Below are 27369 nucleotides of genomic sequence, written 5' to 3' on the forward strand. Positions count from 1 at the left end.
TATATATAAAGTCAAATTATACGCTTTTGATATCCAATAAATTCAGATGCCTAAATTCGAGTCACATTATTATTTAAATAACGAATATCCAAAATATCTATTCATATCTACATTAAAACTACAGCAAATGATAATTTTAATTGTATAATAAGTAATATCCAAATTTAAAAAATTAAAATAACTGAATCCAGGATTCGATTTCTCATCCCAAATTTCTCCATGCTATATCGTTAAGTGTAATTTGTATATTTGAATATAATATATAATATAAAATAGAAAGGTGGTCCATCTGAGTCTCTGGCTCATGGCTGACTTGGAAAGAGAAGCCGTGTAAGATAAGGTGAGAGAAAGGGATGGAGAGGAGGAAAAATATTCTCTCCAGCTAGCTTTCTTTTTGGAGTTTTCTTCTGGGTTTTAACCCAATTTCTAAACAAGCTCTTGTATCCTTGCCTTTGAGTTCAAAAAATCAAGCTTTCTCTTGTTTTTAAGATTAAAAAACACAAGAAACAAGAAAACAGAATTGTTGGGTTGTGCTTACTTTGTAGTAAAGCCTTTTGGCTTTTTTAGTATTATCTTCAGTTTTTGAAGTACTACAAACAAAGCTGCTTCAGCTTGCGGTGTTTTGGTTTTTATTTTGTTTAGCCACTTTTGGATAGATTTGCAGTGCTTCATCACTTCATCAAATCACCAAAAATGATGTCTCACGATGGGATTTCCAATTCAATTCCTTCCACCATCAGAGGGTTGACTCAACAACCAAATCCAAACCCTAACCCTACTCTTAGTGTGAATCCCTCCAAGAAGAAAAGAAATTTGCCAGGCACACCAGGCAAGTCTGTCAACTTCATTCTTGTTTGATTTTATTTTTACAACTGCTTTCCTTGATGGGTTTTGTTGTTTTTTTTTTGTGGGAATAAGCAGATCCAGATGCAGAAGTTATAGCTTTATCTCCAAAGTCTCTAATGGCGACCAACAGATTCCTCTGTGAAATCTGCAACAAGGGTTTCCAAAGGGACCAGAACTTACAGCTCCACAGGAGAGGTCACAATCTGCCATGGAAGCTCAAGCAAAGAACAAACAAAGAGGTTAGAAAGAAAGTTTACATCTGCCCTGAAAAGACCTGCGTCCACCATGACCCATCGAGAGCACTAGGTGACCTCACCGGCATAAAGAAACACTTTAGCCGTAAACATGGTGAAAAGAAATGGAAGTGCGAGAAATGTTCAAAGAAGTATGCAGTTCAGTCTGATTGGAAAGCTCATAGTAAGATTTGTGGCACTAGGGAGTATAGATGTGACTGTGGAACCCTCTTTTCCAGGTATTGCAAATACAGTACACACACATATATATATATCTATGTAAGGTTTTCCATATGATTAGTTTGTTGAGGACTTAAATGCTAACATATTGAGCATTTAATTTTAATGTTGTCTGACCCAAAAGTGGATATATATCAGCTTCTTTGATATGGGCTTTTTTTTCATTTTTTGTCATGCAGGAAGGATAGTTTCATCACTCATAGAGCTTTCTGTGACGCTTTAGCTGAAGAAAGTGGAAGGTTCACTTCGGTTTCAACGACGACTATGAATCCGTCAGCTTTTACAAATGATTTGACACACATTGGAGGGGCCGATAACTACGAAACAGGCTTTAGGCCAGAGTTTGCTGCTGGTTCAGAGCTAGTCGACAGTGGTTTGCAAAAGCCAAGGCTACAATTATGGCTCGACCAAGCTAATTCTCAGCTTAACCCAATTGGTATCCAAAGCAATGCTAATGCTTTCTTAGCACCAAAATCTACAAGCTTGCCTGAATTGGGAATAGCTGCTGCACCAATGAACATGTTCGGTTCACTATCACAATCACAACAATGGCTCAGCCAGTACCCACAGGCATCATTTCCAGGTGCCAACCTCTCTATGTCATCAGTATTGCAAAGAGGACCAAAACAAGAAGAGAACATGGGAGATTTGTCTGAATCGATAACATCTTTGTATTCGAACAATACCCGGAATAGTCTCCGACAAAACCACACTCACATGTCAGCCACTGCTCTCCTGCAAAAAGCAGCCCAAACGGGATCTACAAGAAGCAACCCTGCAATCACTAACAGTGGATTATTTGGGTTAATGAGCTCACCCGCTTCAACAATTCCGAGCCCCATCAATGACCACAACAAAAATGAAGCGTATTACAAGCTGTTTAAGCAAGCAAATCAATCTGAGAACATAAACGAGGTAGTGAGTTCATTGCCTTCAACGCAAGCAGCCATCATCAAAGATGGGTCATTTGTCAATAACGCCTCCATGAAGGCAAATGAAAGACAAGGCGGCCAAGCGGTTGCATCAAAGCTGAACACAAATGCGAATGAAGTGGAAGCAAGCTTAACCAGGGACTTCCTTGGTGTGGGAAGTGAATCAAGCAGACCCTTCTTCCAGCAAGAGTTTGCCAAGTTTGCTTCAATGGGCTCAGTTCAGCCATGGAGTTGATTCCAGTTAAGACTAGTTTGAGACAGAAGAGGTAGGTCAAAGGTGCTTAATGGAGGTGCATGCCAGCTTAATGAAAATGGAGATGAGTGATGAGTTTATTATACTGAGAAGAAAGGAAGCAGCAAGGAACGAGTCAACTCAGGGAGGGGAGGGGAGGGGAGGGGAGTCTTGTGATGGGACCACTCGACTGAAGAGAAAGAGACATGGCAGTGTTTGGGCCCTCCATGCACGTAGAGTTTTCACCATTTTTTGTTTTGTTTTGTTCTTCTTATTGTTATTATTATTAGTAGTATACCAGTCTAGTGTTTTTCTACTAGTAAACTTGTTTTATTATTATTATTATTTTGACAGCTTTTTTGTGATTTTAGTTTTAAATTTGCACTGTGATTCCCACACTATTTTCAAAGCTGGACTGAAATAAAATTCGAAAAATTACCATATATGCATGTTCAAGTGCCCTTTTCTATTTTAGAATAAAAAAATATTGCACGAATGACTAGATTACATTTTACCTTTCAACTTAATCACAAACATACAAATAAGAACTGAGCCATGATACTTATATGATGCGAACAGCAAAAAGCTGAGATCTTATTTTGAGAAAGGGAAAAAGTTTTCCCACTTCACGTTATAAAATCGACTAAAAGCATCCACAGAATCTTGTGTGTATTCATCACTTTGTCATATTAGTAGAAAGGGAATAATCAACTTTACTCTTTTACAAATAAGACTGATGACATCAAATAATTTTTCTAAATTTTGCGTTTGAATGAATGGTTATTTTATGAGATAAAATTAATGTATTTTTATTTTTTGCATGTGAAAATGATGTTGCTTTAGATAGGGTCAGGCTTCAATCAAAATATGTTTTTATTGGTTTCAGTTTATTTGGCAGATACAAAATTTATACCAGAAGAGTGTCGAACAATTCCAACTCAAACTTGAATCATTGATAGCATAGGATACTTTAGGAAAATTGGTAGGCCAACGAATCTGGCCACTTCCATTCAATTCTCGCCCCATGCACCATGTTCCTAAACTATACCACAACTAATATTCTTCACATGTGGTTTTTTTTATTTATTTTATTTTATCAAATATTTTTGAATTTAACGTTTTTGTTTTTTTCAATGTGAAATACACGATGATGTAAGGAATTTTGTTTAGGGAATTAATAAAATTTAGAAAAAAAAGAAGCTAAAGCTACAAATATTTACATTAAATTGTTTATTTCAAAAGTTTTTTCATTTAATTAAAGGTAATATTTTACTTTTTGAATAGTCTAAAATAATAATTCTAACATCCGAAATTTGGGAGGGTTTGGGCAAAAAAAAAATTAGGCACTTTTAAAATATGAGTTAGGATCGGGCTTGAACATTCAAGGCTTAGGCCAGAGCCCATCCCAACCCGGTCTATTTTTAAGTTTATGATACTTTATATTATGTTATTTTTATAAATATATTATGTAATTTAGAACATATTAAAAAAATAAACCTATACAAAATATATAATATTACTCTAACATAAACATTAAAATAATGTTAAGATGACTATATAAAAACGTTCAATAAATAAAAAATATATAAAATTTTATTAAATATTAAAATAATATAATTTAAATTTTTTTTTAAAAAAAAATATGGGTGAGCCTAAAATTGGTTTGGGTTTGTCTTTTATAAATATGAGCGGGTTTGGGCAAATTTTTAGGCTCATATTTCGGACCGAACTAGGCTTGAACAAGTATAAAGTATGTTAATATCATAATTTGATTAAGTTGATGCATGTCTAGTTTGTTTCCGAATTATTCCAATGTTGCAATTATTGTCAAATTGTCCTTTTTTTGTTTTGATATTACTTTACATACATGATATTTGTGTATTAATTTATAGTGATTTATTTATTATTTGTACTATATGTCATGTCTTTCAATTATTGTTGTTCATGATTCCTATTAATAATAGTATTTTCTTTAAAAAAGTAATTGCTTGTGTTGGTATATAATACACAAGTAATATTTTTACCAGGTTAAAATATACTCCAAAATTTTGTATTCTTCGTACATTTTAAATTTAATCCACATTTTTAGTACAATTGCAAAGTAAGAGTCATGTTAATAATAGATTTTGAGGCAATGGTGGCCCATTGTTTAGTCTCCTTCCTGAGGTGTCGGTTGGCATATTTGCATTGTTGGATAAGGACTTTCTGGAGAAGCTGTTGCATAGGCTGGTTGGAGTTTCCATCTTAGAATGGAGCGTCCAATAATGATATCGTGCCATTCTTTTTATCAAAATTAAGTAGGTTTCAACAAGTGACGTTGTCTTTCAGGATAAGAAGGATGGAACGAAGGGTTAGTAACCTAGTTTGGAGAAGGACGTCATTTTGTAGTTGCTGGCCTGTAAGAAGCGCGAGACATCAGGGCTAGAAATAATGGTCGCGCCACCGATGAGGCCAGAATCGTTAGACTTAAAGACATCAAAACTGAGAATCCAGGGAGGGTCCCATTGATCAATGGTAAGTGCTCTTTGGGGAAGAGGGTGAGAGGAATGAGGGGTCAAAGGAGCAAGAAATCGACAGAACAAAATTGTTGATGAAAAGGAAGTTACTCAAGTGGTTAGGGATTTTTTTTTAAAAATGAGATCATTTCTGGTTTTCCAAATGATCCAGAGTGACCAAGTAGTGAGGGTAATGAAAGAATTGGATTCCTGAGAATTGACGTTGTTAGTGTTGAGCCATTAGAGAAGCCAACGAGAAACAGATAAGGAATTAAAAGATTCAGATTGAATCGTGAGGGGGGAACCAAACCAAATCTCTCTTGCAAAATGACAACGGAGAAAGAGATGTTCTGGAGTTGCAGATTTTTCAAAGGAAGACAATGATCTTGAAGGAGAATTTTTTTTGGTGATTTACAGCAAAGCTTGAACAACAAACGCGACTAGTGCGATTTGAACACAGGTCACACTTGGGGTGGTGAACATCCTTGACCATCAAGCTATTACATAGAGTTCATCTTGAACGAAAATTTGAGCCTCCATAGATTATGCCAATTCTTTTACAGATTATGAGAATGGGGAGAGGGTGAATTCATTTTGTAGAAGTGTTGGTAGACATTTTTAACTGAAAAAAAAAAACCATTGTGGTCAAATAAAGGAAAAAGACTAAATTCTAAATTTATAAAAAGTACAAAGACTTATAACATATTTCAATATTTTTATAAAGACGTTATTCGATAAATAATTGAAATAATACTAAAATTTAAATTTAGAGTGATTTAATTTTCTACACATATATTTCTCCCTTTAAAATTTGGGTTCCTTGTATTTTCTTAAATCTTCAACATCACAAGGCTATTCAATTGATCTTTACTTCGGCTCAACACTCGAAAACCTAGTCTTGAAAGATTGAAATGTTTTATCTTGTTAGTAAATCATCACTCACTTAGGCCCCTCTTTGGATCACTGTTGTTTTATTCTTATCAAAAATAAACACACAGCCCATCCAAATATACCCTTAATTGAAATTGAATCTGAATCGAGTCCTCGCATTACACTTTCCTCGGCCCTTTATTCTTGACGGTTGAATCCATTGTAAAGTCCTTTGTTTCAAAGCAACAAACTTTAGCTCTGTCTTTTTCTTCAATTGGGACTTTCCTATATGAAAAAATATATATATTTGTAAGACCCAAATTTTGCCCGGGCCCATACCAGCCAAATAAACCCAAATAATAAAAACAAAAAAAGTCCATTTACATTAAACCAACAGCCCATAAACTTAAACTCTTTTCAGCTAAAAAAAGAAAGACAAAACAACCCTAGCCGCAGGCCTAGCCACTGGCGCCGCTCCAACTCCCCGCATGCCGCACGCCCCTGCTCTTAGCCGTCAACCGCCGCATGCGTACCAGGCCTCCTCCACGCGTGTCAGAACACCTACAAAACAGCAAAAACACGCAACAACGAGCAGCAATAGGCAAAAAACAAAAAAAAAGAAACAAAAAGTTGTTTAGATTGGCTATAAAGCCAAAAATCAGAGACTTGTAATCGTCTTCGACCTCTTTACGAATCTTGAGAAATAAAAACAAAAAACAAAACTTTGAGAGGATTTTCCTTTTATTTCAATCTTTCTTTTTTATCTTGATTTATATAATTGTTTTTTTTATTTTCATAAACAAGAATAATAAGAAAGAGTGTTGCGTAAAGGATCGATTCGAGAACTCCGATATGACTACAAGTAAATTGACCGGAACGAAAAATAAAGTGAACACAAGGATTTACGTGGTTCGGCTTTAATGCCTACGTCCACGGGCAGAGGCGAAAAGAAATTTCACTATAACAAGATGAAGATTACAAGTGTTTTACACTCAAGACACAACCCGAGAACCTCACAACTCTCAACCCCTATAGAAAACCCGAAAGCTAAAATCCTAGCTTTCAAAGAACAAGCTTTGCTCTCTCTTGGTTTGGGATTGATGAATATGGCTAATGAACCTCTCTATTTATAAGAGAGTTCAAGGACATAATTGTCCAAAACTTTGGCAAAGATTTGTGGTTGAAAATGGACACCAACAACCATCCACTAATCCACTACCACCAACAACCCACTAACAACAATCCACTACCAATTTTAAGCCATTTCTTAACAAATCTCCACCTTGGCTTGAAATTTACCAAGCTGAACATCATAGTGAATTCCTCGAACTGGATCACCTCTTCCAAACGCCTCTCTGGCGCTAATCAATCCCGAATACCTATCAAGTCCAAGCAATGCTTGAACTTATATGCAGGGATCACCTTAGTTAACATATCTGCAGGATTCTTCTCGGTAGCAACCTTGCTGATAACAATGTCACCTTGCGTAACATGTTCCCGAACAAAATGATATCTGACATCAATGTGTTTGGTCCGTTCATGAAACATCTGATTTTTAGTCAGATGTATGGCACTCTGGCTATCGCAAAATACAACAGTGAAATCCTGTTGTAAACCCAAACTGCTTACTAGACCTTTCATCCACAATGCTTCTTTCACTGCTTCTGCTAACGCCATATATTCCGCCTCAGTCGTAGATAAGGCTACGGTAGACTGTAACACAGCTTTCCAACTAATGGCTCCTCCAGAATAAGTGAAAACATAACCCGTCAGAGATCTTCTTTTGTCCAGATCTCCAGCATAATCAGAGTCCACATAGCCCGTGACACTGCTAGTGCAGTCACTCTGATCATATACCAAGCATAAATCTGCAGAACCTCTCAAGTACCTGAGAATCCATTTCACGGCCTGCCAGTGTTCCTTGCCAGGACAACTCATGTATCTGCTGACCACACTAACTGCATGTGAAATGTCTGGACGAGTGCAAACCATTGCATACATCACGCTTCCAACTGCACTCGAGTATGGAATGTGAGACATTTGCTGCTTTTCTTCATCAGATTGTGGTGACAACTCTGCAGAGAGTTTGAAATGTGGTGCCAACGGAGTACTCACAGTTTTCGCTTTATCCATGCCGAAGCGTTGAAGAACCTTTTCAATGTAGTTCTTCTGCGACACACGAAGCTTGCCCGCCTTGCGATCTCTGTGAATATCCATGCCCAAAATTTTCTTGGCAGCACCCAGATCCTTCATCTCGAACTCACCACTCAACTGCGACTTTAACTTGTTGATTTCCGACATGTTTTTGGAAGCAATTAACATGTCATCAACATACAGCAACAAATAAATGTGCGAACCATCTGAGAGCTTCCGATGATAGACACAAGCATCATAGTCACATCTTGTGTAACCATGCTGAATCATGAAGCTATCAAACCGCTTGTACCACTGCCTTGGGGATTGTTTCAATCCATATAAAGACTTCTTTAATAGACAGACATGGTCTTCTTTACCAGGAACTGTAAAACCCTCTGGTTGACGCATGTAGATTGTTTCCTCGAGCTCACCATGCAAGAACGCCGTTTTTACGTCAAGCTGCTCAAGTTCTAGATCAGACTTGGCCACCATGGCAAGTAATACACGAATGGAAGAATGCTTTACGACTGGGGAGAAAACTTCATTGTAGTCAATCCCCTCTTTCTGAGTGAAGCCTTTAGCAACCAATCGTGCCTTGAATCTAGTTGCTTCAACCCCTAGGATGCCTTCCTTTTTCTTGAAGACCCATTTGCAACCAACTATCTTCTGGTTTCTTGGCGGCTTAACCAACTCCCAAGTATGGTTCTTGTGAAGAGATTCTATCTCCTCACTCATAGCAATTGCCCACTGTGCCGACTCATCACACGTGACAGCCTCATTATAACTGGAAGGTTCTATACCAATGGACTCCGCCACACTGAGCGCGAAAGACACCAGATTAGCGTAACGCGGATTTGGTTTGATTTGTCTCTTCGTTCTTCCAGTGGCAATGCTATATGGTTTTTCTTGAGGTGACTCATCTTCATCGGAATCTTGCACCTCAACTTGATCATCCTGGACTGAAGTACCTTCCGTAGGAATTGGAGCGTCCACCTGACACTCCACCTGCTTCTCAACACCGTGATCTCCCATTCTATCTGACTCCTCCTTTTCCCGGGAATTTGTGGTGGATCGAAGCATGGATGACTCATCAAAAGTCACATCTCTGCTGATGATGAACTTGGACGAAACCGGATCAGGACACCACAACCTGTATCCTTTCACCCCTTGGCCGTATCCAAGAAATATGCATTTCTTCGCCCTCGGTTTGAGTTTTCCCTCATTTACATGAGCATACGCAGGGCAGCCAAACACTCTTAAACCAGAGTAATCAGCAGGAGAACCAGACCATACTTCCTCAGGAGTCTTCAGCTCAATAGCTGTTGACGGAGATCTGTTAACCAAATAACAAGCAGTATTAACAGCTTCAGCCCAAAATTCTTCACCGAGCCCAGCATTTGATCGCATGCAACGAGCTCGCTCCAAGAGAGTTCTATTCATGCGTTCTGCAACTCCATTTTGTTGTGGTGTTCGACGAACAGTGCGGTGTCTCACTATTCCTTCATTTTTGCAGAACTCATTGAATTCACCTGAGCAAAACTCCAAGCCATTATCCGTCCGGAATCGCTTGATCTTCTTTCCTGTTTGATTTTCGATCAAAGCTTTAAATTGCTTGAAGTTGATGAGAACCTCATACTTGCTCTTCAGAAAATACACCCAAACCTTTCTCGAGTAATCATCGATAAAGGTAAGCAGATATCTGTAACCACCTTTAGAAATTGTCGGAGAAGGCCCCCAAAGGTCAGAATGGAAGTAATCCACTGTGCCTTTTGTCTTGTGAATCCCAGTGCTGAACTTTACCCGAGTCTGCTTACCGAAGACGCAGTGCTCACAGAAATTCAACTTTCCTGTACACTGCCCAGACAATAATCCTCGTTTGCTTAGCACCGATAAGCCTCTCTCGCTCATATGCCCGAGCCGCATATGCCATAACTTCGTGGTGTCAGAATCTAGATCATCTGATGATGACACTCCCGCAACACCTGTAACCGAGGAACCATCGAGGAAGTAAAGGCCCCGCTCCAAATTACCACGTATCACAGTCAAAGCACCCGAGAATACCTTGAGAACTCCACCTTCAGCAGAGTACCGAAAGCCTTTCTTGTCCAACGTACTCAAAGAGATCAAATTTTTCTTCATTTCTGGAATGTGCCGAACATCAGTTAGAGTTCTAACAATACCGTCAAACATCTTTATACGAACTGTGCCAATCCCCATGACTTGACATGCGTGGTCATTTCCCATTAGTACTGAACCAGAATGCTTCTCGTATGTTGAGAATGCATCTTTCGAAGTACTTATATGAAATGTAGCTCCCGTATCAAGAATCCATCTCCCACCAGCGTAAGAGTCGGATACTGCAAGAACGATCTCGGCATCACTTGAAGAATCTGCATCAGCTACATTCGCACGATCATTTTGTTGCTCCTGTGATTCTGATTTCTCCTTCCTTTTCGGACAATCTACCTTCATGTGCCCGTACTTCTTACAGTAGTAGCACTGTATTCTCTTCTTGGACTGCGATCTAGGATGGCTTTTACTTGAACTTCCACCCTTTGCCTTGGATCTTCCTCGAGCAACCAAGCCTTCGCCTTCATTGTTTTCGACCACCTTACCAGTGATTTTCTTCCTCAACTCACTGGAACTTAAGGCATTTTTCACCTCCTCTAGAGTCAGGTCATCACGACCGTACATCATTGTATCAACAAAATTCTCATACGAGGGAGGCAAAGAACACAAAACAATTATTGCTTGGTCCTCATCATCGATTTTGTTATCGATATTATTCAAATCCATGATAATGGAATTGAATTTATCCAGGTGCTGGGAAACAGGTGTACCTTCCTCCATCTTCAGGGCATAGAGTCTTTGCTTGAGGTAGAGCCGGTTCGTCAATGACTTCGTCATGTACTTGCTCTCTAACCGGAGCCACAAACCGGACGCGGTTTTCTCATCCGCTACTTCTCGTAGCACTTCATCTCCTAGACATAGCAGAATAGCACTATGTGCTCTTTCTAGCATGTCATCCTTTTGCTCTTCCGAAAGCGTGCTTGGTAATTTATCTTTACCAGACAATGCTTTTAGCAATCCTTGTTGAACCAGCACTGCCCGCATCTTGATGCGCCATAAACTGAAACTATTTTTCCCGGTAAATTTCTCGACATCATACTTAGTCGATGAAACACTTGTAGCCATAATTTGGAACCTTTGAATGAATGATAATATTTTCTTCCTGATGTGAAAGATCAGACAAAGCTGCAGTCACAGGGCAATTCAGAAAATATTATCACTCCTTCAACTACGCTCTGATACCAATTTGTTGCGTAAAGGATCGATTCGAGAACTCCGATATGACTACAAGTAAATTGACCGGAACGAAAAATAAAGTGAACACAAGGATTTACGTGGTTCGGCTTTAATGCCTACGTCCACGGGCAGAGGCGAAAAGAAATTTCACTATAACAAGATGAAGATTACAAGTGTTTTACACTCAAGACACAACCCGAGAACCTCACAACTCTCAACCCCTATAGAAAACCCGAAAGCTAAAATCCTAGCTTTCAAAGAACAAGCTTTGCTCTCTCTTGGTTTGGGATTGATGAATATGGCTAATGAACCTCTCTATTTATAAGAGAGTTCAAGGACATAATTGTCCAAAACTTTGGCAAAGATTTGTGGTTGAAAATGGACACCAACAACCATCCACTAATCCACTACCACCAACAACCCACTAACAACAATCCACTACCAATTTTAAGCCATTTCTTAACAAAGAGACTTACCGGAGAGGCCCCGTGACCGCTTTGTCGGAGGGCCGATCTCCATCGCAAGGGCTGAAGGTTGAGGAAAGGGAGGCTTCGTTCTCTTTTCTTCTTTGTGGGAAAAGAGGCGCTCCTCCCCGAAACCTGAGAAACGGGCTTAAAGGCCCTGCTTTGTGCGACGTCGGTCGCCGTTCTCGGGGTGCCGCGGCGGCGCGAGGTGGTCTGGCATTTGGGTTCCTAAGCTAGGCTGAAACCCTAGCAAAGAAAGGGAAAGTCCCTTTTAAATTTTCTATTCTCTGTAAAAAAAATTTGAAACTACTAAACTAAGTGATTTTTTTTAGCTGTTATAGTGGAAACGGCGCCGTTTGAGGGAGGGAATTTGCACATTCATGCCCTAAAGGGGTAATTTCTGCAATTGGTCCTTCTTCTTTGACGCCTTAATGCAATCTGGTCTTTTAATTTTTTTTAATTTGGTCGTATAATTCTTCATGCGTTTCATTTTAGTCCGTACTGGGACTGAATGCATGAGGTTTGGGGATATTTTCCCAATCAGTCCCTAATATTTAAAGCTTGTCCCACTTGGACCCTAAATACCTCTTATTTATTTACAGTTTTAACCCACTGATTCTAGGCTGATTCCAATTTCATCCTTGGTTCTGTAAATATTTATTTTTGATTTTTTTCTTTTAAATTGTTTTTGTCTATTATTATTAATTTTCTTATCTGTTTGGATTTCATCTTTATTTGCTTTTTAAACTATGAAGTTTTTTTTTCCTTTTTCTATATATATTTCATTTAACAGTTTTATTACTATTATTTTTATTTTTTATTTTATTTTATTTTTACTTTTACTTTTACGTTTTATTTATATTAAACATTTTTGTTTATACATATCGTTTTAAACTTCCTATCCTATATAACATTCCAAATTTTTATATATATATAAATGATATATTGATTTGCTTTTATTGCTTATTTTATTTTATGTTAGGATGCGTTATATATATATATATTAACCATTATAAACTGTTTCATACTACTTTCTTTAAATTGTTTTTTTTTTATTTTGAACTCATTTTATGCATTATTTCGTTGAATTTGTTTTATTATTATATACCTTTTAAACACAACTTATTTATTTTTAAAATGCTTCATTTGTTTTTCTTTTCAAAGATTTTTCCTTTCTTATATTATGTATCTTATACTTATATATGTTTTTTTAAATTGACTTATATATTATTAATCTCAAATTTCTTGTTTGGCATTATTTATTTTAAACTCATCACTATCATTTTAACATCGTTTTTACATCTTTTATTTTGCTTTTACATTTTCTTAATTGTTTGTCTAATTAATGGGTCTTTATTTATTAGTGTTGGTATTTAATTTAGATATGTTGCGTGTTCATTGCCCTTGAGCATACTATAATTTGCTTATTCGTATCCTTGTATATTTGTCTTGCATTGATGTATCATTTTATTCATAAATTGTTACGTCATGTTCCGTTATCATTCAATTTCATTTCATCACTTCAAAGTTACGCTCGATTTTACACACTCCAATAATAAATCATTGTATCTTATCCTAAATAAAACAAATGCATCTTGTTCGAATATTGTACTCGCAATTATTCAAAAAAGGAAAGTTTTAAATTAAGGCAATATTTCGCATTTGGAAAATTCGAGAAAACGTGCCCTAACGTGCTGGGTTTTGATTTTTCATTCGACCAAATAGCCAAATATCTTTTTAAAATTTCAATAATAAAGGCAATATTCCGTATTTGAAAATCCGAGAACTCGTGCCCTAACTTACTGGGCTTCGATTTTTTCTCGTTGATTCTAAATAACCGAATATCCTTTTAAAATTAAAATAAATGAGGTTTAAATAAAAAATAAAAGGCAAACTTACTCTTAAAATACGAGATGTCGTGTTCTAACTTACTGGATGTGACATTTTGTTACTTCGAAATAAGGAGGCATTTTCTATTTTGATTTATTCCATTAATTTTAAAATAACACAATATAAAGAGGGATCGTATTTTTAAATTCTTTTCAAGTTTTTAAATTTTCAACACCAAGACATTAAGTAATCGACTAGGTACCAATTTTTGGGCGTTACGAGGGTGCTAATCCTTCCTCGTGCGTAATCGACTCCCGAACCCATTTTTTTTGAATTTCGTAGACCAAAATCGTTGTTTTAATAAAAATTAAATCATTTATTAAAAACAACCACTTTTCGGTGACCCGATCACACCTCATCAAAAAAGATTGGTGGCTACTCCCACATTCGATTTCATTTTTCAAAAAACCAAGTCGACCCCGTTTTATCAAAAAAATGGTGTCAACAATATTTTTCTTGCACCCGCCCCAGCAATGGCCCTCCTAAAGCTCCATTGGTTTAGGTTTTTTTTTTTAATTATTATTTACATCATTCTTAAAATTTGTACCATATATCTTATCATTACACTCAACATTTATTAATAATTTAAAAAGAATACTTAATCCAACTGTGAATTTAATCTAAATATAATATGAATATTTGACAATAAAAGTTTTCAAAAACATGCAATGATGCAAAATCTTAAAAAGAGAAAGGATGAAGAAAGTGGCACAAAATTCACAATTACAATTGAGAAGTAAGAGATAACAAAGAAAATTTCAAAACAAAAATAAATGAAATCAACAACACGAACTCAAAATTCAATCTTCATACAGAACATAAATTTTTTAAATGATAATTATTGAAAAATTAAAAAACACTCGCCATCTTGATCACCACCATCAAAATCACTGTCTTCTTCTTTTCTCCATTTTCATGGTCACAAAGAAAGTGCAATAACTAGAGCAGCAACTCCAAACAAACCAACATTTTGCAAGGTGGCCGCTTTGGAGTTATCAGCTGGGGTAACATCGGGGCTATCAGCAACAGTGGTAGCCTTCTTATTCTTCGACTTTGCCGGTGCCGGTGCGGGAGCTGGAGGCCTAGGTGCAAATATTTGCAATGGTTGAAGAACTTGATCGATTTGATAAACAGCAAGCTGACCATCAGTGTAAATAGTGCCGGAAACACTGGTGTTTGTCAACCCTGTTGTTATATTCACAGAGTTCCCCGAAGTGGTGACATTGAGAGGGAACTTGCCATCGCCACTATCACCAGCTTGGGTTCTCAAAGGGTTGCTAATGGTTTGGAACTGAGACGAGGTGAGGTATGTTGGGACGATGTGGAATTGCACCAGCTGCACTTTTTGTTCATCGGTGAGTGAATTCAATGTGCCCGATTTAAGGCTGGAGAAAGCATTGTCCGTTGGTGCAAAAACGGTCATACCATTGTTGGAATTGTTGAGCTGACCGAGCAGCTGGTTGGCCACTTGAGTGGACTTTAGAAGACGAATGAAGAGGGTGAATTGACCGGCTTTTTCGAGGATCTTGGTGACGTTTGTTGGACCAGAAGGTGCCGGGGCCAGTGCCGGAGATTGGGCTAATGTTGTTGAACAACTGAGGGAAAACAGGATGAGCAACGTGAGAGTAGTGAAGACATATTGTTGCCTCATTGTGGGTTGTATTGGAAGGTGACGTTATGGCAACTAAAACAAAGTAAAATGGAAGGGAAGAAGTGGTCCTTGAACAAAAATTTATGGATGTTTTGATTGGATAAGAAATGGGAGCTTTTTATTTAGGATATTGGAGGGTGAAGTTAGGTAAAATATGCTACTTTAGTTAACTAGAAGACATACTTATCAACTTTAGCAAACTCTGTTGGGATGTTTATTTGAAAGGAAAGAAATTGATGAGCAACTACATTGCTTGGAAAAGCAGGGAAAACAGAGTAGATTTTGGAGTGGATATGTGACCAAATAGACATACATATGGGGAGGCTCGTTTCTTCAATTATTTCCCGTATTCCTCGAATGGATCTCTTAATTGTTGAGAGAGTCACCCAAAAGCAGTATATAAGGCGTACCTAGTAAAACTTACAAGTAAATCAGATATAGAGATTGCAACTAAGGTTTTTGTTTCCATTATTATATAATTTCATGATCACAATGGGTCTATGATAAGATTGTTTATTTATAGTGAAATGATATACAAAGTTAACAAATCTCAATGAATACAAAATAAGATTTATGGCTACACAAAACGTTAATAGTAGTTCTAGATCTAGTCCAAGACGAATTGTTGTAGGAGATTTTTTGAAACCATTGAATTCGGAATATGGTAAGGTAGCCCCTGGATGGGGAAAGACTCCTTTAATGGGTGTCACAATGGCTTTATTTGTGACATTTTTATCTATCATTTTAGAGATTTATAATTCTTCCGTTTTACTTGATGAAATTTCAATGAATTAAATTTATAAGAATCACAAAGCCTCGTTTTTCAATATAAACAGTGAAACTTTTAGTTTTCGAAATATTTTAGCCCAATTCTATTTCGGTAATGATTGAGTAATAAAAATTTCGATGGTTTTTAAATAAGATATCGGATTCAAATATTATAAAAAAATAATATTAAAAAAATTACTTCCTATTTAGACATTCAACTTCGCTTTTTAAAAAAAAAAATATAATCGAGATATAATATAACCATCCAACACCATTAAAAAGAATTAATGATTGCCTCGGTTTGTGATTGCGAATGCTTGGCTAACTTAGGAAATAAGTTTCCGTAGCGATGGCGGTTAAATTGGGCCCTATTTCCAGCTAATGTCAACGAGGCTGATGGCTCCCTGTGGGTGGGGCTTTAATTTCCATGAGCAGATCGATCCAAGCTGATGATCCCTGCTTCCTTCTTCTTTAACCCTCGTTTCTTTTCTTGGATTCATTAGATTCAACAAAGGCAAAAACACTTTTTTTCTTCTGTCCCATGTTATTAACGGTAAGGCAATTATTGTCCATTTATTTAAAAGCTATTATTATGTTACTACATTCTACAGAATATGTACAACCAAAATATGAAAATTGATTTTTCAACTGTATCACAGGTGAAATTATAATAACTTTAATCTTGAAAAACCTAAACACCTCCCTGCTTCACCTTCTATAACAAAAATCTAAAATTTTCTTAATGGGTTAAATGGGAAATTATCTTAGAGTTCTAAATTCTACCAAAATAAAATTTATTTCTATAAATTATATTAAATTTAATTTAAAGAACAATGTTAATTTCATTAGACATCCTCAAATTATGACTCTCATTTTAAATTGACCCTAAAATTTAAAACATTCTAATTACATCTTAAATTATTGATGATTTAATGTTATATCAATCAGGTCTTTTGTTACTAAAATTGTTATATAACCGTTAAAAAATGACATGTCAGATCTTATGTAATATAATTAAAAAATAAAAATTAAAGAAAAATAAATATCGTAAAGAAATTTTATCATTCATTTAAATCGACTCTAGCAATCACTCTAAACTGACATTCGCCTCTCTACCCTTTGCACATATGAGGTAGAGTGCATACTGGCTGGGAATCACGTTTTGCCACCATTCCTTTATAAGTATCCCCCCTCAACATCAAGGCAAGGGAGAGACTCAGAAGAATATACGAAACCATAGCATATATTCTACTCGAATACAATCTCAACATTGCTAAATCACCACTCTTAGTGGCTCCTTGCACTACTTACAATGTGAACCACTTTCATCTTTGTGACTCTATGCACTTTTTATGGTGTAAACTATCTCTAGTTTTATATAATTTACTTGTTATAACAACTCTAAAGAAATATGTTATTATTGAATTGAAGAAAAATAAAGCAACTTTATTCTATTAAATTAAGAATATTTACTTTTGTAAGATATCAAATTTTGAAGGTTAAAATATGGCACAGATCCTTGTACTCTTCACAAATTTAAAAATTAGCCATTATACTTTTATTCTCATGAATTTAGTTTATTTACTTTTTAGATTTCAAAATCCCGTTTTAATTGTTAACATTATTTTTTTTGTTAAATTTGTCAGTGTGACATTTTAAAATAAAAAAAATACTCACTTGGTAGAAATGTAGGTACAAAAATGACATTAAAATGAACCAGAATTTAACAAAGTAATCCTAACAGTATTAATAGTTGGATATGAATTTTGAGATTTAAAAAGTAGAGGGATTAAATTCCTAGAAATAAAAATATAAGGACTAAATTTCAAAATTTAAAAAAAATACAGGAATGTATGGTATATTTTAACCATTTTTGAATTAAATTGTATTTTGGGCAATAACTTTATTTAACCCAAATATGGTATAGATGAGAGGTGTAAAGTTGCTTCTGTCTCAATTCAAGCCCACATGAGTTGCTTGGACAGTTGGTGGTAAGTAGAGTAGAGTATTGATGTTGGCTGCCACTTGGTCGGACCAAAAATACAAATATTGTTGTTGGTATTTCATGGTTGAGTTCAATATACGCAAAACATCTATTTTTCTTCTAAGGATCCACCATTTTTTTAAAGCTTTCTTCTGCTGCTCCATCTTATCTCATCATTGCATTCTAATTAGAAAGGTAATTTAAGTTCAAGAGATTCTTCTATGTTGCGCTCATAAAGATATTAATATTAGTTTGGGTGAGAATAAAAACAATAGTGATGATAAAATTATTTATTGTAACAATGAAATTTGATATTGTAATAGAAATTAATTTATGGGGTCAGGGAAACTTGAAAAGATGAACACGATGATCCATTTCTTCCTTTCTATTCACCTTTGCTTGCATTGAGGGAAATTGAGGTTGCAAGTTGGCAATGAAAGGAGGGAGAGTAGGGCCTATAAAGATGCGGAGGGAGTCAGGCATGCATACATAGATGGGCATGGCTTCAGTTCTACCCTCACATACTATTCTCCGCCTAATTCATTTTGTTGGCCAAATATTGAACAACCGACAACTTCATCCTTTGCTTTGCTTGGTAAACAAGCTATCATCCTGCTCCTACCTCTTCCATAATCATTACATCATTTTTTGGTTTTCTATTCAGACTCTGAACTTACTAAATGTTCATGCATTGATATCCAAATCATTATAACTTTATAGTACCTAATCATGTTTCATAATTCCTAAAACTAACTCTCATCGCCTCTAACCATACCCTAGAGGTTTCCCCTTATTTAGACAATAAACTAGGGGCATATATAGGACAAAGGGACCCACACCAAACTCCCCCTCCACTATATATATAAACCCTTCCGATCACTAAGAAGGGTTAGACTCCAACTATTAGAACTTCTCTAAAACATGTTACTAGTGAATCACTCACACTTAGGACTAGGGGTTTTCAACCTCGGTTTGGATAATATTCGAATCAAATTACTATTAATTGAATTATTCGAAATATAAAAATTTTTAACCGTTAATCGAATAGAAGTTTTTTTCAAATACATTAATCAAACCAAAATTTATATATTTTTGGATCTTTTGGCTAAAATAAGTATAAAACATATAAAAAATATATTGCCAATGTTTATTTTCTTTTATTTAATAGTTCAAAAAGCTTTAAATAGAGGTGAAAACAAAAAATAAGACGTTAGAAACACTATATATATTAATTATTTATATACTGGGGGTGGGCTATATATATTATATATTATCTATTTTGGTTAATTGGTTAATTTGATTAATTACTCGATTTCGAACTGAATTAACCGATAATCAAAATTTCAAAAAATCATTAACCGACTTTTGACCGAACTAAATTCAGCCACCGACCGGTTAACTGAATTAGATCGATTCGGTTGGTTAATTCGATTTTAACCGAACTGTGAACATCCCTAGTTAGGGGTGTGCATTTGATCGGTTTGTTTTGTTTATACTGAAAATCAAATAAATTAAATTATCCATGTAACTTGAATAAACTGAACAAACTTAGAGAGCATAACTGAATTGAAAATTTTCAGTTCGGTTCAGCTGTTAAATTTTTTTTGAGTTGGATTTCATTTTACTAATTGAGGTATTTATAATTTTATTTCTTTTAATTTTTTTCAGATAATTATCTTCTTTCTTCAATTTAACCTAACACATCACTTTTATTTTTATTTTTATTTCAAATTCATTATAAAAATATTAAAATGAAAATGAAAATTCTTTTAATTAACTCAAATTCAGTTTATGTTTTCCTATTGGATTCCAATGTTCCATGTTTGTTAACTGTGTCATTCGTATGGGATTGTTCATTTTCTTACAAGGCTTGGATGTAAGCATTTCATTTTCATGATTTAAATATCTATGCTGATGATTAGTACACTATAGAAGACAGGTTGAAATGACTTTATAATATATATTTATACCACGTGTTTAGGTTTAGTGTACGTTTTAGGGTTTTTTTATATATTAAAATTAAATTATTAATTTGGGTTTTAAATTTAAATGGATTTGAGCTTTTAAAAATATTAAGTTTTAACTAATATTGAGTTTAAGGTTTAAATTTGAGTTTAGGTATGTGAATGGGTTATGGACTTAATCGATTTAAAATGTAAAAACCGAAAATTAACTAAATAAACTAATTAAATCAAACTTGAAGGCCAATTAAACCGAAAAATCGGAAAAAAAAATTGGTATCTTTGGTGATTCACTTTGGTGGTTGTGGTTTAGAAATTTTTTTTTCACACCCCTACTCACAATCACATCATCTATCTCCATCACCAAACTTTATGAAACACTTTATGAAACATATTGTTGATTTTTGCATAGATATATGGTAAGCTGCAACAAGATTAAGTCATTGCTACAAGAAAAATAGCTGATGATTAAAAATTTTAACACAAGAGCGCGTGTGATAATGTAGTAAAGTGATAAGTAATATATTTTTCTCATGAAAACTAAATTATAAGTTGCTAAGCACCAACCATTTTGTTTTATGTAAATCTAGATAAGTAAAATAAATCCTAATTGCTACTAAAATTAAACTAAGTTTCTCAATGAAGTGTATGATATCTTGGAACTTTAATTTCACCTAATCCTGCTAATCAATTATCCCTCTTGCAATCATTCAATCTATGTAATTACTAACTCAAGTTTCAATAGATTAACTAAACCATTCTAGTATCTAGCTAAGTCAATCCTCTTTCCCCACTAGCTATATTCCAATGTCAGGCAAGATATCATAAATAACAAATTTATTATAGCTGCAAATTAACTCGTTTGTCGCTACTAGAGTTACTCCTAATCTATTCAATCTAGATCTCAACCTTACCTTTCGACAAATTAAGATTATTAAATTAATACAACATGATAACCATACAAGCAAATTAAATAATCACAAAACTAAATAATTAATAATTAACATAGATCAAAATTAATAATTAATCAACTAATATGTATAGAACCCATCACCATTCCAGAAAAATAAAATTTAATTCATCATGACTTGAGAATATGACAAAAAGGTATTCAACACAATCTTACATAAATAAAAATCTAGAGAGAAAATTGATGAAAAGGATGCTCTCGGATCTCTTTGAAAGCCTCACATCCCTTGACCTGGGAGCCTACTTCAAATCATGAAGTGCCTTTTTGAGTCTGCTGGATGCTTAGGATCTTCAAACCCCTGATGTTGTTCCAAATAGATTTCTTCATCTATGAACTTATTCAGAAATGCATTCGATACAACTTAATGTTAAGATGAGTTGCAACTTCCAAAGCAACCAAATGACCTCAAATCTGGGTCTTAGAGCAAACTTCACATCAAAATTAATTCTCTCTACCCGTGCCGTATCCTGGAGCCAAAAACCTTGCTTTATTCTTAGTGATATTCCCTGGTTCATTTGTTTTGTTTTGGAATATCCATTTTGCTCATTGTCAAAAAAAGCCTTTTCGAAATGAAGGCAATAATCATATTACGCCACGTCCAAAACCAACTCCTTAAATTAGTCGCATCACATCACTTTCAAGGACAAAAAGAGATCAAATTATAATTTACTATTGAGGCAAACCATTTTCCGCAGAGAAGAAACAACAGAAATACACAAAAAGAACATCTTAAACTAGGAAGAATAAAAGAGACCAGTTTTGAGTATAGTTAGAAACAAAGAATTAATAACAAAAATTGAAGGAAAAAAACCCATATTTTCCTTTTGTTTCTCTCCTTGGGTTTAACGTTCATGTTGGTCTTGCTTTCATATTATCGCTGGTGGTATTCGTTGCTTGGACTCATCTGTGAAAAAATGAAAATATTTTCCAAGGATCATCGAATATTATTTGAAATCAAAATCAATAACGTAGTTGTCTTCTCCATCTATTTTCACAACTCTCTAACATTGTTTTATTCAAGTAAACACTCTCATCGGTAGCTTCCTCGAGCATCTGAATCGCATCTTCAGCTCTACCTTCTCTGGATAATGTACATGTTTATGGTATTCCAATGTAAAAGTCAGCTTCCTCAACCTTTTCCTTTTATTAATTAGTATATCAGCATGCAACGATTTTATTACTAAAAAAAAATCAACAATTTATTACTTAACAACCCAAACTAAGTAAGTTTACATCGATATATGTTGTATACATCTTGTTTAAAGTAATGATATGTGATGGGCAAAAATCTGGCCCTTATTAGCATTACAAATCTAATCACAAAACAAAGAGTCAAAAGACATACATTACATGTATGTTATTCACTTTTAATCAGTCCTTAGATGGAACTTAAACCGGCTTTTCCTTTAAACCTGCAATGATTGCAGAGAGGCGAATATAAGGATGGCGTTTGGTATTTGTCTTCCCCACCCATCAGCGGCATCGCCACACCTCGTTTCACGGGGCTAACGTAGTCCGGCCGGTAAGTCTGTCCCAACACCCCTTCCACTAGATTGGTTAGTCCGGTGAACTTGAACTGTGTCTCCAAATGTGCAAAGGCGTCATCAGCAGGCAACTGGTAATTGTGAACCTTGTTTTCATGTTCCCCGATGGCTCTAACTTTTACATTCAACTCCACCAGCCCTGCAACTGTGACCTTAACACCGTTGGTTTCCTCAGTTCTTTCAACTATCACTTCCCTTTCTTCCGAATTAGTCCTCCACTCGGCTTCTCCGTCTGTCGGGATGTTTACGACAGCGCCGTCCCACCTTACAATGAGAGCGTCGAAGCTGTTGTCCCATTGAGAAACTCTCTTTGCCGCGAGGACGAGAGTGTGAGTATCGAACATGACCGCCAAGGCTTGCACCCATGTGTAGTCTCGTGTACGTCCTTGGGGTCGTGTCCCGATGAAGTGTGCATTGATTTGGAGGTTCTCATCTGATACAATGGCGAAATTTCCATCCTTGGCTCCATGGAAGTAAAACATAACTCCATCACCACCAACAAACCTTGGATCATAGCATAGAGACCCATATCCGTTACAGTTTGGCTTTCTCCCTGTGAAACAACTTCAAATCATCCGCATACATACACAGATTACGCATAGATACACCCATATATACATATAAATATATATACTTACATTTGCAGGTGACTTCACATTTGCTACTGCAGTCAAAGAAGCATCCTTTGACCTTCTTATTCTTTTTGGGCTTCCTTTGAGCGCATTGACTCGGACATGTGAGTACCTTTCCATTACAAGCTCCTCTTGCTAGGCAGTAAACTCTTTCCTGTCCAGTACTGGTGGGTGCCAAAACAGTATAATGAGTTGAAGCAGCATCATAGGGTGCCTTCTTGCTGTTGCTACCTTGCACATTGCTAGCTTCCATGGAAATGAAAACTAGGGCAAGGGCCACCAAAAAGAAAGAGTATCTTCTATCCATGTCTCTCTGTGTTTTAAAAGTTCCTTCTCCTTCTATTAATCTTTAAATGTTGCAGTGTGGAGAGGAGATAGGCGGAGATATAGTGTCACGGAAAACCCTATATAAAGGCCAGTTCCGCATGCGGTTTGCCTCCAAATACGGCTAAAGCCATGTGAAGTTTCCTCTTTCTATAAACAAGCAGTTGACAGAGAAATAGCTCCTCTGGATCTGCAATTTGTTTATATTTACAATTTTACATTACTCGGTGTAAGGGAAAGATATAAATGAGAAAAGGGTGCTATAAAACTGTCCACCTCATCCTATTCCAAAAGATAATAAATCAGAATTTTTTTTTCATTTTCAATTTTTTCTTCTTGAAAAAATAAATTCAACTAAAAATGTTAAAAATTAGGAGAAAGATATGGATAAGGTAGAATCACAGTTTCATATCGTCCCTTCTCAATATAAATATATGTTAGACGATTTTTCTTTTTTTAAGATTTTCATGTATTTAGAGACCTAAACAATAATTTGATTACATGCATATACATGCAAATTATATATTTAAAATATAATTTTGCGTTTAAAAAATAATATTTAATAAATAATGAAATATATGTTTTGAAATTAATAATATATATGAATATGTGCTATGAAATTTAAAAAATAAATTTATTTAAATTGTGAGTAAAATTAAATTTAAATAGGTAAATACATATGATAAAAAATATTAAATGCACTTTAATTATTTTTCTAGCTCAGTGTTGTCATTTTTCTATAATAATAATATATATGTAATATGTATGAAATTAAAAAAATAAATTTATTTAAATTGTAAGTAAAAATAAATTTAATTAAACAAATACATATGATCAAAAATATTAAATGCACCCCAATTTTTTTCTAACTAGTGTTGTCGTTTTTTTATAACACCTTACAATGTTATCATGTTAGATAGCATTACTTAACATCTAATATAACTTATTTTAAATATAGAAAGATATTGTTGTAATTTCTTCAATCGAGTTGGTGTTTGGTTAGCTTATGCACCAACTCAATCAAAAGTTTAAAGTTAGAAGAGATATAAATGAAAAAAAATTGTATAATGATATTAAAATATAAAAAAAATTATAATTGTTCTCGAGTTTGTAATTTTTTTTTTGATTTTATTAATTTGTGAATAGAAATAGTTATATCTAAATATATATATATGAAATATGGTGAAGAAAAACGATGAATAAAAATAACATATTACTATGTCAAGAAACTTAGGAATAGGCCTTGGTTGAGATTGGAGATGGTGATGAGAATAGTAATAAATGTGATGCTTCAAGTTGAAGCACTAATCTAGTTGTTATCACACATTATCATGTGACTAAAGCTTCTAATAATGGCGGATCCCATGGTATTTTAAATGACTCTCCAAGGTCAAACCGCCTAGATTTGTGGTTTGTGCACACCTCCTTCACCCGGCTAGGCCGCCCAAATCTTTATAATATTTTGAAACTTGAGAAAAGTAAGCTTTTAATAACTACAAGTTGCATTAAGAGAAAAGGTCGAGTCAACCCCATTAAATGAACAACAAATTCATCTGAATATATATATCATAGCTACTTGGGGCATTTCATTCAATATTTAATACATCACAAACGAATTTAAACATATCACATATTCTCTTTAAAGTATGGTGAAAGAAGAAGAAAAAAGAATTAAGCATTGAAAAATAAGACTAGTGTTTTGTTGTTTATTCAGTGGGTAATTTTCATATGGCCCTTATTATTTTACAATAGAAAAAAAATTAAGGTAAAAACATGTAAAACGACATAATTGACACATATTGGTTTATTTTAGAGAACAAATTTATTGTGTGTCGATTATTATCAGCTTGGAGATGGAGAATATCAAATTCAGTTCAGATGGTGGCAACTGATCCAGATGGCCTCTGAAACCTGCAAGCCTTGCAGAAAGGTGAAAAGAGTGATGGGGTTTGGTACTTGTCTTCCCCACCCATCATTGGCATAGCCACCCCTCTCTTCACTGGGCTAACATAATCTGGCTGGTATGTTTTCCCCAACACTCCTTCAACTTCATCACTTAAGTTGGTGAACTTGAACTGTGTTTCCAAGTGAGCAAAGGCATCATCATCTGGTAACTGATAGTTATGAACCTTGTTTTCTTCTTTGCCAATGGGTCTCACCCTTATGTCTATCTCCACCAATCCAGATATTTTGACATGAAGACTGTTTTTGTCATCGGTTCTTTCCACCAACACTTGTCTTTCATCGCCGTTACCCTTCCTCCATTCACCTTCTCCGTCGTAAGGGATGGTAACCGTCTCGTCGTCCCATCGTACACTGAGAGCATCAACATTGTCATCCCAGTGAGAAACTCTATTTGCTGCAATGACAAGTGTGTGGGTATCGAACATGACAGCCAAGGCTTGCACCCATGTGAAATCACGAGTCCTTCCTTGTGGTCTAGTGCCGATGAAATGAGCATTGATTTGAAGCTGACCATCTGAGACAATGGCGAAGTTCCCACCCTTGGCTCCATGGAAGTAGAACATAACTCCATCACCACCAACAAAACGAGGGTCATAGCAAAGAGAGCCATAGCCATCACATTTTGGTTTCCTCCCTGAAAACATACCAAAAAGTAAAATAAAATAAAAATCTGAGAGAAGTAGGAATTAGGGTGACTGGTATTATAAGTATATATGCTTACACTTGCAAGTGGCTTCGCACTTGCTGCCGCAGTTAATATGGCAAGCCTTCTGCTTTTTGTTCTTCGTAGGCTTCCTCTGAGGGCATTCAGATGGACAAACAAGGGTCTTCTGGTAACAAGCACTTTTCCCTTTGCAGTAGGCTCGTTCTTGCCCGGTCCCTGATGATGACATGTCATAATTCACTTCATCATCGTCTTTCTTATTCTTCTTCTTATCTCCATTGCCCTTGTTTTTGCCTTTGCCATCGTCGCTGTCGCCCTTGCCCTTACCATTGCTGTTGCCCTTGCCCTTACCATTGCTGTTGCTGTTGCCATATCCATTACCATTGTTGTTGCCATTCCCATTGTTACCCTTACCTTGACCATGCACGATGGCGGCTTCAGTGGATAGCAGTACGATAACGAGAACCACCAGAATACTATACGACTTCATCTCGTACTCGAATTGACACACTACTTATATGTTTGTTTCTCCTCTTTATATAGCTTATGATTATTATTAGTGGTAGAGTCGATCAATGGAGGAGGGTTGTTGAAAATGTAGCACAAAATCAACCTATTTATAGGGTTTGTCAGGATGAACCTCGCCTTGAACGTTGGGCCTTTAATCATTTTAATGATGCCTTCCTTTGCTGTTAAAAAGAAGCAAAACGGAATAGGGTTTTGGAGGAATAAATTAGTAATTATATTGTTTTTATGTTCAAGTGCAAGTAATGAGTATAATGTCCTTTTGAGTAAAATCCAAAAAAGAATCTTATAAATTTTAAGTAATAATATTAAATTCAATACAATAGTTTGTTAAAATCATAAATTATAAGCTCTTTTTTTTTCTCGCCAAATAGCTGTTAAGTATTTCTTTCGGTCTAAGCCTATGTTATGCTTCACTTTTCTTGAGTTCAATGCAGTTTATCAAATGTTCAATTAATCCTCTATAATTAAACTTATCTTTTTAAAGGTTGAAATTAAAACTTTATTTTTGCGATAGTAAAATTACAATCATATTTTTATAATTTTTAAAGGACTAAATTAATTTTTTATTATTTTTAAAAGAGTAAAGTATAATTTTACCTTTACTAATTTAAGTTTTTAAAAAATTTAAAGGGCCTCTCACAGTCCCCTAGTACGCCCCTGCTTTGCTTTAGATGTTTGAAAGTGTCCCTTCTTTCGTTACATATATAATTCATATTTGTGAGTTTAAAAAAAAT

The 27369-nt window shown here is 35.2% G+C and overlaps 4 protein-coding genes and 1 long non-coding RNA gene across 6 annotated transcripts; 1 reads left to right on the plus strand and 4 right to left on the minus strand.

Annotated features, from left to right (window-relative positions):
* Positions 1 to 296: 296 nt before the first annotated feature.
* Positions 297 to 2926, plus strand: LOC107891489 (zinc finger protein BALDIBIS). Its single transcript, XM_016816313.2, has 3 exons — positions 297 to 829; positions 922 to 1318; positions 1499 to 2926. The coding sequence occupies exons 1-3, from the start codon at positions 694 to 696 to the stop codon at positions 2484 to 2486; spliced, it is 1521 nt and encodes a 506-aa protein (XP_016671802.2). The 5' UTR covers positions 297 to 693; the 3' UTR covers positions 2487 to 2926.
* Positions 2927 to 5973: 3047 nt separating this feature from the next.
* On the minus strand, positions 5974 to 6667 carry LOC107891488 (uncharacterized). 2 transcript variants are annotated; one of them, XR_001682232.2, is made up of 2 exons: positions 6294 to 6667; positions 5974 to 6133 (listed from the first exon to the last, which is right to left on the minus strand). It is a non-coding gene; the product is annotated as an uncharacterized lncRNA (long non-coding RNA). The 2 variants fall into 2 exon arrangements; XR_001682231.2 differs by having other exon boundaries at positions 6233 to 6661.
* A 7575-nt stretch (positions 6668 to 14242) lies between these two features.
* Positions 14243 to 15386, minus strand: LOC107891487 (fasciclin-like arabinogalactan protein 12). The gene has a single exon (NM_001326786.2). The coding sequence runs from the start codon at positions 15293 to 15295 to the stop codon at positions 14564 to 14566; it is 732 nt and encodes a 243-aa protein (NP_001313715.1). The 5' UTR covers positions 15296 to 15386; the 3' UTR covers positions 14243 to 14563.
* Positions 15387 to 22155: 6769 nt separating this feature from the next.
* On the minus strand, positions 22156 to 23690 carry LOC107891486 (uncharacterized). The gene is made up of 2 exons (XM_016816310.2): positions 23161 to 23690; positions 22156 to 23075 (listed from the first exon to the last, which is right to left on the minus strand). The coding sequence occupies exons 1-2, from the start codon at positions 23459 to 23461 to the stop codon at positions 22357 to 22359; spliced, it is 1020 nt and encodes a 339-aa protein (XP_016671799.1). The 5' UTR covers positions 23462 to 23690; the 3' UTR covers positions 22156 to 22356.
* Positions 23691 to 25015: 1325 nt separating this feature from the next.
* Positions 25016 to 26680, minus strand: LOC107891484 (uncharacterized). The gene is made up of 2 exons (XM_016816309.2): positions 26165 to 26680; positions 25016 to 26077 (listed from the first exon to the last, which is right to left on the minus strand). The coding sequence occupies exons 1-2, from the start codon at positions 26595 to 26597 to the stop codon at positions 25353 to 25355; spliced, it is 1158 nt and encodes a 385-aa protein (XP_016671798.2). The 5' UTR covers positions 26598 to 26680; the 3' UTR covers positions 25016 to 25352.
* Between the last annotated feature and the right edge of the window lie 689 nt (positions 26681 to 27369).

This window comes from Gossypium hirsutum, chromosome D09 (assembly GCF_007990345.1).
Source record: "Gossypium hirsutum isolate 1008001.06 chromosome D09, Gossypium_hirsutum_v2.1, whole genome shotgun sequence".
Classification (NCBI taxonomy): Eukaryota; Viridiplantae; Streptophyta; class Magnoliopsida; order Malvales; family Malvaceae; genus Gossypium; species Gossypium hirsutum.

What these genes read in the sequence shown, in the direction of transcription:
- LOC107891484 (XM_016816309.2), bottom strand. Translation starts at nt 26,597, where the DNA reads ATGAAGTCGTATAGTATTCTGGTGGTTCTCGTTATCGTACTGCTATCC. An exon ending in GTGCGAAGCCACTTGCAAGT is followed by an intron (nt 26,078 to 26,164) that starts GTAAGCATATAT and finishes GTATGTTTTCAG; the next exon opens with GGAGGAAACCAAAATGTGAT.
- LOC107891487 (NM_001326786.2), bottom strand. Translation starts at nt 15,295, where the DNA reads ATGAGGCAACAATATGTCTTCACTACTCTCACGTTGCTCATCCTGTTT.
- LOC107891486 (XM_016816310.2), bottom strand. Translation starts at nt 23,461, where the DNA reads ATGGATAGAAGATACTCTTTCTTTTTGGTGGCCCTTGCCCTAGTTTTC. An exon ending in ATGTGAAGTCACCTGCAAAT is followed by an intron (nt 23,076 to 23,160) that starts GTAAGTATATAT and finishes GTTGTTTCACAG; the next exon opens with GGAGAAAGCCAAACTGTAAC.
- LOC107891489 (XM_016816313.2), top strand. Translation starts at nt 694, where the DNA reads ATGATGTCTCACGATGGGATTTCCAATTCAATTCCTTCCACCATCAGA. An exon ending in AAATTTGCCAGGCACACCAG is followed by an intron (nt 830 to 921) that starts GCAAGTCTGTCA and finishes GGGAATAAGCAG; the next exon opens with ATCCAGATGCAGAAGTTATA. An exon ending in TGTGGAACCCTCTTTTCCAG is followed by an intron (nt 1,319 to 1,498) that starts GTATTGCAAATA and finishes TTTGTCATGCAG; the next exon opens with GAAGGATAGTTTCATCACTC.